Source organism: Thermobia domestica, chromosome 4, assembly GCF_964235325.1.
Source record: "Thermobia domestica chromosome 4, izTheDome1.hap1.1, whole genome shotgun sequence".
NCBI lineage: Eukaryota > Metazoa > Arthropoda > Insecta > Zygentoma > Lepismatidae > Thermobia > Thermobia domestica.
The window spans coordinates 291543638-291561176 of record NC_137457.1 but is presented as its reverse complement, the minus strand read 5'-3'; the positions used below and the strand labels follow the sequence as shown (position 1 = coordinate 291561176).

The 17539-nt window shown below is 36.9% G+C and overlaps 1 protein-coding gene across 2 annotated transcripts in view; it reads left to right on the top strand.

Annotated features, from left to right (window-relative positions):
* The first annotated feature begins 1349 nt into the window (after positions 1-1349).
* The window catches only part of Rab6 (RAS oncogene family member Rab6), a 189671-nt gene continuing 173481 nt past the window's right edge, over positions 1350-17539 (top strand). The window contains exon 1 of one of the 2 annotated variants that reach the window (XM_081756150.1): positions 1350-1577. In XM_081756150.1, coding sequence (XP_081612276.1) covers positions 1508-1577 — 70 coding nt within the window. In that variant the 5' untranslated portion in view covers positions 1350-1507. The remainder of the gene's footprint in view (positions 1578-17539) is intronic. The other variant, XM_081756151.1, reaches the window with a different exon arrangement.

Genomic DNA, 17539 nt, shown 5'->3' with positions numbered 1-17539 from the left:
AAGACTATAGTTCAGTTCAAATGAGTGAATACGATGTCAAGGGTTTGTTGCACTATTCTAATTTATTCATGATTCTTATTCTTGTTTCTTGCACTATAACCTCCGTCGATGACGCGCCTGCTCCATTAGGATGTTAGGATGTACATTTGTACCTTACGGGAAAGAACTGGTAAAATTAATCTGCATGCGTGAAAGCAACCTCTACCTTAAGAAATAAGTTCTGAAATACTACGTGTAGATATAGTGATAAAATAATTAGATTACGATAGGATAACATGTAATCATTTCAAGGATACTTCAGTTTGCGAACATATCAATCTGTACGCAATTATTTGACATTATCAGAGATTAATAACAATACTTAACGTTTAATTAAATCAAGAAAAGCCAGATATATATTTTTTATTTAATGGGCTCTTCTTTCATAATCTACACTCGGTATTCTTGTATATTAAATTCTCAAATTAATACTTATACTTCTCATTACCTCAAAATTTAACAAAAGTTATGGGCATGCAAGCATTATAACACATAAATCGTGTATGTTATAAAAAAATACTAACAATATCTTCTGGCGCAAATATTAGCTTGTGTTTATTATTATAATACACACTTGGAATATCAAATAATTATGGAAAAGAGTAACGAAAATATATTTATTTAACAACTTCAGCTCTGTCTCACGACGCCATCGTACTTGTTTTTTTTATTTTCCTGCACTCAACTCGAGCGCTGATTGGCTATTGAATGCTTTTGAATTGGATTGTTTAGAATAGGACCGAAACGAAATTTCTTTAACGAAACTATTGAATTCAAGACAAAAATGACGTCAGTGCTGACGTCTTTTTCATCAAATAGTCTTGAATGGTCTTGAACAAGAGTCTTGTTCAAGTTTTCTTGGATCGTCTACAAGCAGTATTAGAATTCCTTTTAGTAACATCCAAGGTATATAAAATAACAGCTGCAAGATGAGTTAGTTATAAAAATTTGTATCATGTTCCTCTTTTCGTAACGGTATATGTCAACGCAACGCAGGAACAGCAGCTATACATGATTTTTGTCAATTGCGCTACGCTTCGCGATTTTTTTCTGAGGATGGTGGAGACAAAACTTGTATTACAATCGTAACATGAATTCTTAGAATTGAGCTTAATCGCCGGTAATGCTTCTAAATATTTTGAAATTAGACATTTCAGCGTATTTGGTTTATGTTACTTTTTGTTATTAAGTTCAAAGTAATTTCTATAACTTTTTTTAGCGCTAGTTTATGACTGTTTACAGACGAAAGTCTCTGGCGAAATTTGTCTGAAGTAATGCTATGCCATCTAGTGTTGAGATTTGCAAATAATAAATGACGTCACATCCACTATCGGAATCGAGGTTCGTAACGTGGCGGAGCTAATGTCGTAGGAGTGGCAGTGAATGTTATGTCGATGAAGTTTCTGTGACAAATTCTTGAAAGTGAATTATCTCCTAAGTTTATTAATATCTTTTGTAGAAGTGTAACATGTCGTCTTCAGGAGATTTTGGAAATCCTTTGCGGAAATTCAAATTGGTGTTCCTAGGAGAACAAAGTGGTGAGTGACTTCACATAGATTGAAGGAATGACATCAAATGGTTTACTGATTATAATCCAATCATTTCATTGTGTGTTAACTTGTTATGAACAAATTTTGTTCGGTATACTTTGGCAATATTTGTGTTGTACTGATAATTTTAGTACCTGTTAAATAATTTCCCGTATTTGCAAGGTTCTTGACAAATTGACCTGATTCCATCGAGTCTGTCAACACAAAATATGCGTCTGAAAAATTACACAACGTGCAATCAATTATTCTGGAAGTATTCACGATTTCACTGATTGCGTTGTTGAGGGAAGATGATGTATTCAATAAAAGATACAGAATTTCAGTTTCGACATTACATCGATATGTAATCGCGTATATAAGTAATGCCATTCGTAAACCGGTAAAAGTTCTGCTTTCTGTGAATGTGTGAATTTGAATTTTTTATATTGTTTACACACAACGAAAGGTTCATTAGTATAAAAATGGGTTTATTTTATATTGTTGAAATCTTGTGAGTATTAACTGATTTATGAAAGGGCAATTTTGTTTAACTATCGTTTTAAAAAACGGGAAATGATTGCGAGTAATGCTTTGGTAGTTTCTTAGTTCAAGCTTGTTAGAGAAGTGACCGAATTTCATATTTTTTAAACTTGATTTGGAGAACTTCCGCTATTCCTTTTATGAGGAAAATTCAGTTCATTGATCCGTGTGCACGTGATTTCTAGGTATAGCTTGATATGCGGTACCACCAACTTTTCAACATTATAACGATTTGTAAATAGTTTTCGTTCACTTAGTACATAGGTTTGAGATGGTGGAGCTTATCGAAATTGAATGCCTGTCGATGCTTCACTTGGCACAGAAAAGTTGCAGGGCGTCATGAGAAGTAAATCTTCAGAAATTAAAGTTGTTGGTTTAAGTGCCGTATCGTCGGATCAGTTTTAGGAAATTTCCGGGTAATTTGAGAATTTATTTAAGTTTGTGAGGAAGAATGAGTACAAGGCAGATAAGGGAAATAGTGAAAATTAAGAAAGTGGTTGTATTTGTTGATTGTTTTTGATGTTAGCGGACTGTATGTGGAGGCGAATGGACTATTTCCCGGAGAGGTACACTTGTTTTACTATACGGATCCATAAATTGTGAAATGTACAGAAAAAATTTGGCAAGTCTTTAATTTTCCCATTTCATGTCGAGAACAAAACCCAACCAACCCCTGCCGGACTTCTAACCCGTTCCTACTACTACTATTACTACTCTTACTCCTGCTTCTACTATTACTAATACTTATACTATGGATCCGTATTAAAGAAATATTGCATGCCTGATGTAACGTAACTTAATGTAATCCAACAAAATATAACCGAATGCAGTACATTTTGGTGCTTTTTTTCAGTTTTCAAAGTGGTTCGGCGATACGGCACAAATGCCAAGTTGTTTCATTAATTGTATTTTAATGCCTTCTGGTCGAGGGGGAGGGGCACGGACGGTGGATCAGTGGTAGAGCGCTTACCACGATTGCGTGGGGTCCCTAATTCGAATCCCGGCCAAGTTGTAGTAGACATGTGCGTGTAGATTTTCTCGGGTTACTCCCGTTTCCTCTCATATTCTCATTGAATTGCCGTTATCACCCGTTTCCCTTAGCTGAAAGGACATAAGTGTGGGACGTTAAACAAAAAGAATATGTTTCATTTTTCCTTCTGGACTGTTTTTTGGTACCTGGCTACCAGATGCATATGGTACATATTTATAATATCGTTGGAAACTGATAAGCCCGTAAAATAACTTTGCCAAACTTGCACGTCCATTGCTTGTGGGAAGAACACCAATTTGTGCTATGTGGTCAATAAAAGCAAAATTTGTATTTTCAGACCAGAGAGCACGCGCGGGAGTGCTTCCGTAGGGAACAAGCGTATCAGCGACGATGCATATACGGGTAAAGGAAGCAAGAGCGAACAACACGCAGCCGCCTGTCGAGGTTGGCTGGTTTAAACCAAAAATAGTATTTAAAGGCAAGAATCGTACAATTCGCGTGATCTTCATGATCACGTTTTTCCACATATTTCAAGCCATTACGAAAATCTTTACAAACCCAGGAAATATAAATGTAAGAGAATAATTGTAAATCAAATTTATTTCCTATATATTTAGTCGGTAAAAGTGCACTTTGAGCAGAACATTCAAAGGAACCTATTACGAACCTAACCTAACCGTACTTTACCTAATCTAATTGAACCGAACTGTAACGGTAGTGATTCGGATTCCGCTGTAAGCTGTAGGTTCCTTTCTTTATAACTCCATTGTTGCATAAGGAACTAAGGCCAAGGAAACTTATTCCTATCCATATAAGGAGCGGATCCCCATACCAGAACATGCCGCGATGTGATCGCAGAAAATTTGCCGCGCCTGTGCAGAAAAATTGCCACAGAAAAAATATAGCTAACAGAAAAGTGTAAAAACATGCCTACTATGTGTAGATCTCTTAAATGCACGGACGACTCGCATAAATATATTCTGAACTGTTTTTTTATGTCGTGTAAAACGTATTTTTTTAACAATCACAAGTGTTTCTTCTGCAGAAATTTTTTTTCCGAGTTCCTGCAGAAAATTTTTGAAGAATTCCTGCAGAAAAATTTTGACTTACAAAAGCTCATCGCAGAAAGACAAAGTTCTGCCATCGGGGAGCGGATTTAAGAGCGTTTCTATTTTCAACTAGGCCGTACCTCCTTTTGCGTATTCTGGGAATCTAGATGTTCCCTGCATTCGTGCAATGAATGTGCTGTGTAAGGTGAATCCTGTGACCCCAGCAGATCTACTATACGTTTTACGGGACAAAGATGTAATGGCAGCGGAAAAAAGCTTTTTTAAATTCGCCCCGAACTAAGTTTGATTGATTTGATGAGTTCAGTGTCCCTTTCAGCAACGAGGTTAAATCAGACGTGGACCTTCATCTTGACGTGAGATCCCAACTACTTGAACTCCGGCCGGGAATCGAATCCGAGACTTCCTCGCCCGTACGATGTGGATATAACCACAAGAGGGCTCTCCGAACTAAATTGTAAGCAGTATCCAGAGAAGTCTTGGGCTTCCAAATATGGACAAGGAGGGGTCAGTTTTTTTAACACTGTTGTATGTTATTAGTTTGATTTTAATACGTTCTATTTCTTTCTTGTGCTCTTTTTCTTTCTTTCTTTCTTTCTTTATTTATTTATTTTATTATGAAGAATCTAACTAAACACGATTTTTTATTCTACGTTTGTAGGGGAAAGTCTTTAAGAAATGATCCCATGCTGAATCCAATATAAAATTTTAGAGAAATTCATAACAGTCCGGATATGGTTTTATAAGTAGTTTTTTTTTTAATAATATTTTCGCTTTTTTTGAGAAAATCAAGTTCAACATTTCGTTTTTTTCGAAAAAGTATTTAAAAAGTGGAAGTGTGTGTGTAGTGTGATATACTGTCTGGATGTTCTTCTGACAAGCTTTAAAATGACACCCTAAGCAACGTCGTAGGTCACTTAGGTCAGCCGCAAATGCCACTCAGGGAATTTTTGGTAAATTTTAAGACCTTGGGGGCTTGTAATTTCGAAACCGATTTACAACTCACTTGACCTTTCCGTTTGTTCCACACATTGATGATAGCGGTCGGAATATAAGGTATCACTGCAATCTGTAAGGATCAGTCCGAAACCGTGGGTTGGTTCAACATGGAATGGCTCGTGAAGGAGTTTGGTTAGAATCTTTAAGATAACTGAATGTTACGCTACCAACTTGCTCTTCAGGTACGGTTGGGTTGCATAGTACCAAGAAGCAATTACGATATAATAATCCCAATGGGAATGCATGGGCAATGGGGAATCTTCGGATCAGTTCGGTTTATCAGCACCATCAGCTATCTCGATTTCTAACTTGTGACCCTGTATATCCTATCCTGGCTAGAATTTATAGTGGTCCATCAAGTAATTTTTGACATTTTTTTGTCTCTCAGATGTATGGACACACGAGCAGACTGGCTAAACATTATTATTATTATTATTATTATTATTATATATTCTACCTTTTGGCAAGTCCTTGGACTAAAGTCCAGAAGGTATAACGTCGTGGGCTTCCCGTGCTTGGACCTGCTCGTCACTAGGGGTGTGGTAAGAGCATAACCAATCATCACCCTTGCGATGAGTAAGTTAGACAAATCTGAAGGGTGATGATTCACTATCCTCTTACCACACCCTCAGTAACGAGTAGGTCCAAGCGCGGGAAGCCAACGATGTTACACCTTCTGGACTCTAATTAGTTTTTTAAGTTTGGGTCTGGAAATATTTCTTCCAGGTTGCTCGGTCTTCAGCTTCCTCTTTTACACCCAATATATTCTTCAAATCATCGTTCTGTTTTTCTTGTTCTTTCTATTTCCTCACACCTTTCCATCTGTGGCGGTATGAATGACAAAATTTGTTCTTAAGATGTCCTCGATTCAGTTGGCCTTCCAACGAAAAATGCTGGCTCCTATCCGTTTTCGACCATCTTTATTTGTTGCTCTCTGTCCATTTTATATTCTCCATTTTTCTATAACACCACATTAAGTTTCGGTCTTAAAAAAAAAAAAAAAAAAACGGTAGCAGGTTTTAAAGGTAGTCAGATATGTAAAATGTGAACGTTCGTTGCTTCAAACTAGGATTGCCACTCGGCTCGAATTATACCCAAGAGGGACGCATTATACGGCGAGACGCCAAAGTATTCAAAACACTTGCACAAAATATGCGAGATTCTTAGGGGCCGCATTTGGTAAAATAACATGGTTTATTTTTTATTTTTATTTATCATTATTATTATTATTATTATTATCATTTTTGTTTAAACCAGGTATTTTGGTTTAAATTATTTGCCCTATATATTTGTTACATATGGACAGAGATAAGTTTGTTTCGCCTTGGTGTTATTATGCAACAATGAGGTTATGCTGGAAGGAGTCACACAAGCTTAAAGTCCGGTCAGTAAATTTCTTAAATCGGGAAAATCCCGTTATTATTTTAAATTCATAGCTATAATGGGAAAATCCTGTTATTGCTTTGCATATAAAATTTTTAGGTCAACGTATCATAATCAGTACGCTAAAACTGAGGTGTTAAATTACAAATTTAGTATGTGGATATCATTGAATAAAATTAAAACAAAGTCCAATTCAAGCTAATGTTGGAAGCTACGTAGCCAGTCGATAAATTTCCCAATTTTTCTCAATATATTTAAGCAACCTTGTCTTTATAAAACAACAGGCATTCAGGCAAGCAGAAATATACAATTTTGTTTAGTTTCATATGTTTAGGCATAACATCTTTATGTAATACCGAGGTTATCAAGAAGACTTCCGCTTAAAGTGACATCCGAACCGCTACTTGATTTACACTTGAAAGATTAGTTGTAGTTCGACCGAGAATTGAACATGGGACGCTTTGATTAAAAGGTGAAAAGGAGTTAAAACTAGTGGTTTGATATGTGGAAATGTCACCATAAAGTTCACACGGTTTAAAGCTATAAAAAAAAAAAAAAAAAAAAAAAAAAAAAAAAAAAAAAAAAAGCTAGTTTAAATCATGGTTTAAACCAGCTAACCATGTTAGGGACATTTGTAAATTTCGACCCACGAGGCATACCTGCAGCTATCGCTGACATGCCAGTGATATTCTTTGACCGGGAGCTCCTCCGTGGCTAAGCGGTTAGCGTACGCGCCTTTGGCGTGGGAGACCCGGGTTCGATCCCCGGCGGGAGCTCATGTGGTTCGGATTCCACGTTAATCAGTAGGTCCACGTCTCATATAGCCTCGCTGCTGAAAGGGACGCTAAACTAAAATCAACTCAACTCTTTGACCGGGTCAGTGATTCGTAACTTTGTTAATCTAATTGCCAACAAGCTGAAGTAATCAGTCTTATTCGTGGTGTTTTTAATTTAAGTTTCACTAAGGTTTTCATTCATGAACATACGTATTTTTTTCTATTATTAGCTCCCGGTGTCGTACCGGAGCTTAAAGTTTTATTCCAGGTGTATGTGGAAGTATGTGTGTGTGTGGTACTGTTCTTGGTAACTACTTTCCAAATTTGAAACAATTTCGGTGGGCTGGTAGCCGATAGCTAAATTAATTTAAAAAACTTATATTTGGTGAATGCTCGGCCTGGAACAGGCTTGACTCGCCTTACATGTGGTACCTTATTTCTCAATAACTATTGGCCAAATCTGAACGAAATTCGGTGACCAAGTAACCCATCGTCTGAGGAATAAAAATCGCTATGTTTGGTGCTGGGCTAGGTCATGCATAGGCTTGGCTCGACAAGAGTCTAGGCTGTGTACCAAAGCTCTGCACGACCGGAGTTTCTGAGTTTGGTTCACCTTAGCTACAAATTTGAGTATAAGGAACCGGCAGACTGTACATGTTTGATAAATATGTCCCACTTTATACTTACTAGAAGGTGGCAACCCTACTTTAAACTAATCGGAAAAACTGTCATAGTGTACGACTTGTTGTATACAAGATTGGAATAGATATTTAGTTTGTATCAATGTGACTTCCCCCAAGAGCGGTTATTGAACTTCAACCGGCCAGATACCGCATGTTGAATTGGACAATGCATGATCAAGATCTTTCCCTCCCCTGTTCGATTATTTATTTCTTATGCCAGAGTCAGGTACCTCATAATTCTGGTTGTTCCGAATTGCTACTGTCCGGGAATCCCTTTGACTGTAAAGGCATGTTATAATTGAGTGATGTGTAAAATTATGACTTCAGCTAATGTCATCATTATTTGTAGGCATGTTGTTTCCTGATGCGGTGTCAAATATATATATATATATATATATATATATATATATATATATATATATATATAGAGCTAGGTTTGCCATAATTTTTTGTTGACTAACCGGGATACTAAAAGAGGGATTAAAATACACCACAATGTTTATTACATTGCTGCTTTTTTTCTATTACAGTATTGGACTTATCTATACAATATGCCCCCCCCCCCAATTAAATCTAATTCCAAAGAGCTTGCCAGCCATTTGGCCAAATTTGAGCAAGCTTGCAGTAGACTATCTGTCTGTCGGCTACATACATGCAATAGAGCAATTCTATTAAGATTTTTTTTTTTTTTTTTTTTAATTTTTCAATTGACTGCATCTTTCTCAATATGTCCTCTTTTGTTTTTATTTTGTTATAAAATTCACTGCTAGTAAGTCTAGGATTTACTTACACAGCATCAGTGCACGTACTGTTGACTCATGCATCAAATCTCTGTTATCTGTCCAAGCATAATTCATTAACGAGGAAACCCTCTCTAGTGGAGCTGATCTTCCGGGAAGGTAAAAGATATACTCAACTATAATCTGAAGATTACACATTGGGATGCCAGTTTGCTTAGCATAGCTGAAAGAGTTGCATCCATTCTTCTTCACTCGATAACTTTTCGTTGTTTTCTTTCTCTTCTCTTTCCCAGGTTCCCACATTAGAAGTCCAAAATTTTTTAACAATAACAATTTCGTCATAAAGTTTATCATAACTTTACCAACATTTTTGTTTATCCAGGCAAAGTAATTGGCATCACCAAAACTGTTCCCCCAAAGTTCTGTGTAAGATATACTCCGATCATAGAATGCCTCGAAGTCATTTTGTATGGAAGACTTTTTGCACTAACAGGAAAAAATTATAGTTTATTCTTTCTTCCAGATTTTCTTCCAAATTTTGGAGTGCACCTGCAACATCAGTTGCACTTGATTTGTCTCTCTGCATGGCTAAAGATGACGAGCTTCTCTGCACTGACCGGGACATTTCGGCAACCGGGCGGGACACCGGGATTACACTCTGAAACCGGGACGTATGGCAAGCCTATATATATCCCTTATTTAGGGTAATTTCGCGTTGTAATATGCACACCGGCTAAATGTATTCTATGTGACTGTAAACACGCATTAGCGAAATATCAGCTCCCTACGAGAACGTAAACTCGTGCCGACTTGAAGACAAAATCATGAAATGGCGTGTCCACATTATAATTTAGAATGTCCAACCGTGATAACGGAGAAACTAAAAGAGGCAGAGAAACGAAACTTTGCACGAAGCAACTAGAGAAAGGCCGATATCTGCTCGTTTTATTAACGAACACCGGATGAACAGTGTTGCCAGCCCAAGAGTTTTTTTTGTAAATCGAATGACCTAAATTGGATACCATCATTGGAAGCAACAATGAAATAAAAACAGAGAGAGATGGCAAACGCAGATCAGTGTTGCAAACTTTTCGAGAAATAATGCTAAACATGTGTTAAATGCAGACGCCGTGGCGCACATACGGAGTGAGGCATTCTGACTCCAAGTCTGTTTAATCTGACTCCAACTCTAGAAGGACCCGTTGAATAAGAATTGCCACCAACAAGAGAAAAGTTGAGTTTGGAAAAGGTACAATAACTCGGAAAAGGTCATTAGTCCAGTATAATTTAAAATTTGTAATGCAAGGCGATAGAGCATGAGGAGCAGTACCGTGGTTATGGGAGATCGATCAGTCACTTTTGACGTCATCATCGCTTTCAGCGACCTCGAAAACCCATCAGTACATAAATGCATGCAAATTGCGCTGTTTTCATATTTTGAACAGGTTGTTAGGATTCCAACCCACTGTGCAGCGTTGTAATCTTTTAGAAACCTTACTTCTCAGCTTTAACAACATACCGAATACCTCGGTCACCACGTGACTTATCGACTCACGTAACCACGGTACTGCTCCTCATGTTCTACTGCTTTGCATTATAGCTTTTAAACCATACTGCACTAGTAACCTATTCCGAGTTATTGTGCGTTTTCGAAACTCAACTTTTCTGTTGATGGCAACACTGTTCAACGGACCCTTCTAGACTAGGAGTCAGCGTAAACAGTTCTTGTCAATATTTAATTTAAGGTGTACAAAACCTTAGTACCTGAATCCCTGTGTGGTTCACGGCGTATGCATGTAACACATGTTTCACGTAATTTTTTGAAAAGTTTGCAACACTGATCTGCGTTTAAATCTTTTTTTTTTTTTTTTTGGTTTTACTTTTATTGCTGCTTCCAATAATGATATCTAATTTAGGTCATACGATTTACAAAAAAGCGGGTTGGCAACACTGTTTATCCAGATGTTCATCAATACACGGGCAGATGTCGTCCTCTCTCTAGTTGCATCGTGTAAAGTTTTGTTTCTCTGTCTCTTTTAGTTTCTCCGTTATCAAGGTTGGGCATTCTATAATGTGGAAACGTTATATAATGATTTTGTCGTCAAGTTGGCACGGGTTAACGTTCTCGTAGGGAGCTGCTATTTCGCTAATGCGTGTTCACGGTCACATAGAATACATTTAGTGGGTGTGCGTATCGCAACGTGAAATTACCCTAAATAAGGGACACCCTAATATATATATATATATATATATATACTTATAAAAGTATGCACTAATTACTTTCTGTTCATTGCTTCTATATTAGTATCTTCAGAATGGATCGGGTTTTCAAGTGATATCACATGCTAGGTTACCTGTATGCAAACTCCGGGGAAAATTCTTATTATTCCATAATTTTCTGAAAACTTTCGTTTTACTGTAACCCTTTCATGCCGCCAAGCAAGTCTAGTGTGCAGATAAATAATAATAGTAAAAAGTCTTGAGACATTTTTCTGATTCTGGAAATTCATTTAATAGATATGAAGAAGAAAATTATTTTCGAACCAAAAATGTAGCGAAAATTGGTGAAAAATAAAATTTAAAATAATAGGAAACTCCTGCTCATAGGCGCCGACTTTTGGGGGGGGCAGGGCACTTGGCCCCCTCAACATTTAAAGGTGGGGTCCTTCCCCCCAGTCGAGGAAAAAGTAACAAAGAGGAGCAAGAATTTCTGTCGTAAACTTTGTCGTGCCTTTAATTCAATACTAGGAACAGTCTTCTTATGCGATAGAAAACGCGATTTTCCAAACTGTGTTTAATAGAGCACTGAAGCTTCAACCAACACTCTGGCAGCACTGATATGACAAGTCAAGATCAATGTGGTACGCAAATTTACAGTGAAGTTCACAAATTTTGAACTTGAATTTGTTTTAATGCCTTTAGGCAAATGTGACTTAGGTCGTGAATTTCCCAGCGGAGCGGATGCAGAGGACTGAGATCTGAAAGGGGAAAAGGACCTTCACCAAGCAGTTGATAGAAAACGGCTGAATATAATCATATATTTATTCTTTTGTTTGAACCCCCCCCCCCTCCATATTTTCTTCAAGTCGGCGCCTATGCTCCTGCTTATGCCTGTTTGTGTTACACTCATGATTCGTACATAATTATAATTGTGTTTGAGGATAAATCAACCTTTTGAATGATTCAACACACATGTTTTACGACCAGTAATTTCGGGACATTTACCTGATTTTTTTTTTTTTTTTTTTTTTAATTTGGGTTTCTCTTTTCGAGTCCCGGGGTTAAGTAACCACGAAAAGCATTTAAAAAATTCGAATGTTCCAGCAAATAAATAAATAAATATATATGTAGGGAGTATGTTCTCATACATATATGGTGACCTGTAACCGTGAAGAGTTTCGTAGCCCGTACTTACTATGCAATTAAGTACATGTAAGTACCAGTCAAATCATAACTACCCGTTGTATATGCTGATACAAGTATTTCAACGTTGTTAAAACACATTTCGTGTAGTCTTCTGAAATTGTCTAATATCTTCATGGGAACCATTTGAGGACAGCGCAGTGGAATTGAAGGCACATTTCTCAAGATTTTGACCCCTTATAGTACCTTACATGTACCGAACACACAGGTATATGAGATTACTAATTTTGTCTTTGTAGAAGAATTTTGCATTTAATAGATGTCGCCCATTCGAATAGACGATGAATGATGGTATATGACGAGAATATTCTTATGTTTAGAAATTGTTTAGACGAGTATTTCTGTATTGTATAGCTGACAGTCATTCAGGTACGTCCATGCATTGACGGCTGGTTAAAATGTTATCAGTAGTATAACTGGTTTCTTCGGAAATGGCACAAGGACTTTCGTGAGGACTCCATATCTGTTTATTACAATATTCCGTCTATTCTTCTTGCTACGCATTACGTGGATTTTTTTAAAAAAATTTATTTATAGGGAAAGTACGCTGAAATTTCTGGTCTAAAAGTTGTTGGGTGTTGAAATTTTAAATCGAATTTTCGTTTGTAACAGATACCGTAAACGATAAAAGAAGAAAAAAGAAAGAAAAATGGAAATATTTTATAGTTTCCTACGGTTACTCCATTTTTGCTTAAAGAGATGAATAATTAACGAGGCAGTTGGTGGAATGAGTATGCAGAAGGAAGTGAGAGAATCTCGAAAAATGTCATGGACAAAATGATGGATCATCATAAATTCACATGGCCTGCAATCGAACCAGGAACCCGTCTCACCAGAAGTGAATGCTCTATTAATGAGCCACCGTACCTCCCTGCTGCAAACGATAATACCAGTTCTACAAATAATCACTTTATACTAGTTACTCATTGAGTGATATAATCTCAAAAAGTCATTTCTTTTAACTCAGTACCAAGATTACGTGTTCCAGCAGGTGTAATGAATAGATATAACATCTACCTTTAAACTTCTCATCAATATTTCCGGCGTAAATCTCAGACACCCTCATCAGGATGTTTATGCTAAATTCTAGCAATGTTTGTTATTCACATTTTACATATAGTACTTCGGTGGCATTGCTTGAAGAACTGTTAGAGATTAAATTTAAAAATTAATGAATGCCACCGAAGTGCTATATATAAAATGCGAATAATCGATGTAGTTAGAGTTTAACTTTAAGTATCCCGATGAAGGGCGTTCAAGATTTACGCCGGACCTGGTGGAACACACAGAGTTAGAATTGAGTTAAATTTATAATACGCTTAATTAGTTGTTAGCCATTTCTTGTTGGACAATGCAGTCAAAAGTGTATAGTGGCACAATTAACTGAGAGTTTGGGGAATGAACGAGATTCTACGGTTGAATCTGTCGGTGCTCTAATCACTGCATAACTTAATCATTCCCGAAATCAACCACATATTTTCAGTCTTGATGATGGTGTTAAGCTTTCTGACCCCATAAACTATGCTACAAGTTAAATCACGTATGTTTGGGCAATTCTTCCATATTGAACTCTACTGACCATCGAATTCCTATACTTTGGAAACTGGTGTTATTCATATTATTCTGTCATAAATTGGCAGGACGTTTCTCACAAATTAGAAAAGGTTGCATGCATCGTGGGTCAGAGTTAATACCGAGCGAATTAGCTTAAGTGGTAGAGCGTTGGCTTTGCATTCGGGAGGTCGTGGGTTCGATTCCCGCTGCCGACCATCCTGACGAGTTTTCCTCAGGCCTGCCAGCAAATACTGAATGGTATCTACCAAACAGGCCCTGGCTGTTACTTTCCCAAATCTTTTCCATTGTTATTGTTGTTAGATATCCAGTATAAAATAGCCTCTGAGCTGTATCTGGTGATTGTTAAATAAATAAATAAATAAATAAATAAATAATACGAGGGGTGTAAATAAAATACTGGCAACATTGTCCGTAGATAAGTGTAGGCGTGCTCGTGCGCGGGAAGTCTCTGACTAACCAGATAATGTAGTCGTAGTTTTTTTTTTTTTTTTTTTTTTTTAATTTTATTTGAAAGTGACACATGTCAATACAAAGAGTGAAATACTGGCTCAATACAAAGAGTGAAATAAACACACAACTGCATCGCTAATCGAATGTGGATCTCGGCTTACTGTGCTGATGCGTTAACTACTACGCTATCCAATGTACTGATGGGAGACACTGGAGCTCTATGGTAGAGGGCTTACCTCTGGTGTCTGGGATCCGTCGTTGGTCCCTGACCGAGTAAGTTTGTGGTGGACAACATCGTGTGCGTGGAGTTTTCTCGGGGTTTTCCTCCCATATTTCATTCCACCAATTCTTATATCATTATTCGCTTGCCGTAATCATCGTCTCCCTTAGCCCAACGAACATAAGCGTGGGACGTTAAACTCAGTGATTTAGTTTTAATTTTCCAGTCTACTGATGATCATTCAGACGGTACTTTGTTTCTGTATCACACTAGAAGTTGAAGGGCAGCCGCTCGGACGACATGGACTAGACCACAATTTCTGTGATAAAATCGATCATTTTTAAATTTACAATGCATAATATATAATGCAGCCGTCAATGGTATTGTGTAATGTGGAAACTTAGGTTTCTTAAGCACAACAGCAGTTTATTTATTTTCAAGGTAGCTTTACTTGAAATAATATAGGATAGTAAGGGAAGCTTTCGAATTCGGGTATTGTTGTTTTTTTTTTTTTCGAAAAAATGAAATCTTTCAGTTTAACGTTCCACTTTTATGCCTTTTTAGTCTAAGAGAGGCTATCATTAAGAGTCCTCATCCCGGCGAAATTAAAATACCGCTAATTTTACAGTAATTATGTGATATCTTCAAATAGATAAAAGATAATTGAAATATGGAACAAGAGCGGCCTAGACAATATTATTTTGCGTGAGGTACCGTTATCACAAGTCACCTAGTGGCTTTATGTTTTCAGCTGTTTAGAAACGCGAAAATAAATGCCGATTTTCGAAATGGCTCGAAATCGAAAGCAGATAAGTGAGTCGTGATAACGGTATCTCATGTAAAATAATATTGTCTAGGGCGCTCTTGTTCCACATTTCGATTATCTTTTTATCTATTTGAAGATATCGCATAATTACTGTATAATTAGCGGTGTTTTAATTTCGCCGGGATGAAGACTCTTAAATGAAGTGAATGATGATGGCAGAATTGGTGAAATGAGAAAGTGGGAGGAAACGAGAGTTCCCAGAGAAAACCCACGGACACGATGTTTTCTACCGCAAACTTACTTGGCCGGGATCACAGCAGGGACCTCACGTACCAGAGATAAACGCTCTACCACTGAGCCATCGTGCACACACACTCGTATATTTTGCATTCCACCAAGAATACGTTTCTCTCTCTCTTTTTTTTTTTTTTTGCAAGTTGTAAAGTATTGTTTTATATAATCACACTAATAGATCATTTGTAAATACTAGCGTCGTTGCCTCTAATTTGTCGCGTCTAATTGTCATTTTCATGATGCAGATAATTGTAGAAAAAATTCGTCTTTGTAAGCTCTTCACTAGTTATTACTAGATTAGTCTTTCAAAGCCTAAAGTTCTCTCATACATATATTCCCTCTCTCATTCTGCATACTGCATCTAACAGTGAAGTAAAGTGTTGAAATCTTTTGTGTGCTAGTTGTAAAGGTGAATTAAAGATATAATCTCGTTTTCGTGCTTGCATCAATCGATCAGGGAAAATTCCAGATCAATGTTTACATGAATGAGACGGTCTATTTAAGCATTCGATTAGTTGCGTTTTTTTTTTTTTTTTTTTTTTTTAGTCGCAAGCGGAGAAATAAAATTCCAGTTTAAATAAATGGATTGACTATTAATACTAAATTCATTAACAAAAGTAGGTACTTTCGGTTTATTCTGTAGCTGAATAAGTTGGGAAAGTGTTGTGGTGTGTGTGTGTGTGTGTGTGTTTTTGTTTGTTTGTTTGTTTTTGTTTATTGCAAACGTAATTCACCTGAATCTGTTGGGAATTTATGTATGTCAGTGACATGTAATTCATTTTTTTGTGATTAGTTACACGATATTACTAGCATTTAACGAAAAAGGAAATAACCAAAGGTGAGACATGTACCAATTATAATCAAATTATATGACTGATTATAAATCCTCATGTGTAGTTTTCGAGAAAAAAGAGAAAAACAGGTTTTGTAAACGTAAAAATTGATACTGTTCCGATAAGCACGTGTCCAGTGAAGGAAGGTCAAAAATTATCCGAAATATTGGCATAGCTCTTCTTAAATTTTTCTTTTTGACCTCTGTCCTCGTTTATTTTATTGTTACACTGTTGTGATCATGCATTGAATGTTTGGTCCTAATTCCTCCATTTGTCTTCCTTGTGTTGCAGACAGATCATGGCCGCTCCATTAGAAGTTTGCAGCAAAGAGGAACAACGAGCAGTGGGAAGGTGTACCAGGGGTCGCAATCTATCAAAGACTTTCGGCAAAATACGAGAACAGTGTCTTGCCGCAACGGATTATCTACGAATAGATTGAAAATTCAAAAATGGTCGCACAAGTGTTACGCACAAGGAAGGAGCCAGACTACCATCTACAGCCACAAATGATAATATTGAGCGTGCACGTGACATGATTTTGTGAGACAGACGAGTGACTATTGCTTGCGGCCCCTGATACACCTCCCGACTACAAAAACCGGATCACTGCTCGTTGTTCCTCTTTGGTGCAAACTTCTAATGGAGCGGCCATGATCTATCTGCAACAAAAGGAAGACAAATGAAGGAATTAGGATCAGACTTTCATAGTATAACCACAACAGTATAACAATAAAATAAACTCGGACAGAGATCAGAACTAACAATGTAACGAGTTATATGTCAAAATTGCGAATAATTTTTGACTTACCCTCGTATATTGTACAGAAATGAGACCTCAGTCAATAGGGTGACATCGATCTGAACGAAATAACATGCCTAACTAAAAATTCTGATGTGTAGTTTTCGGGAAAAGCAACAAAAATGAATTTCTATGGCTCAAAAAAAAAAAAAAATCGTTGCCAATAACAGTTGATCTAGTTTTTATTCGGCTGGAACTGACTTATTTATATGTGCACTACTGTATGTGATGAAAAGAAGAAGAATAATAATAATAGTAAAAATGTTAAGATTCTGTCTGTCTGGTTTCTCCTGCTGCCGACATATCTTAATTGTGACACAGTTCTACTTGTAATGACGAATCGTTTTGTGTGTCTTTAATACAGTTTGGATCCCGATAATTCCAACTCATTGACACCTTGAATTTTTTCACATTCTTTTGAACTTTCCATAA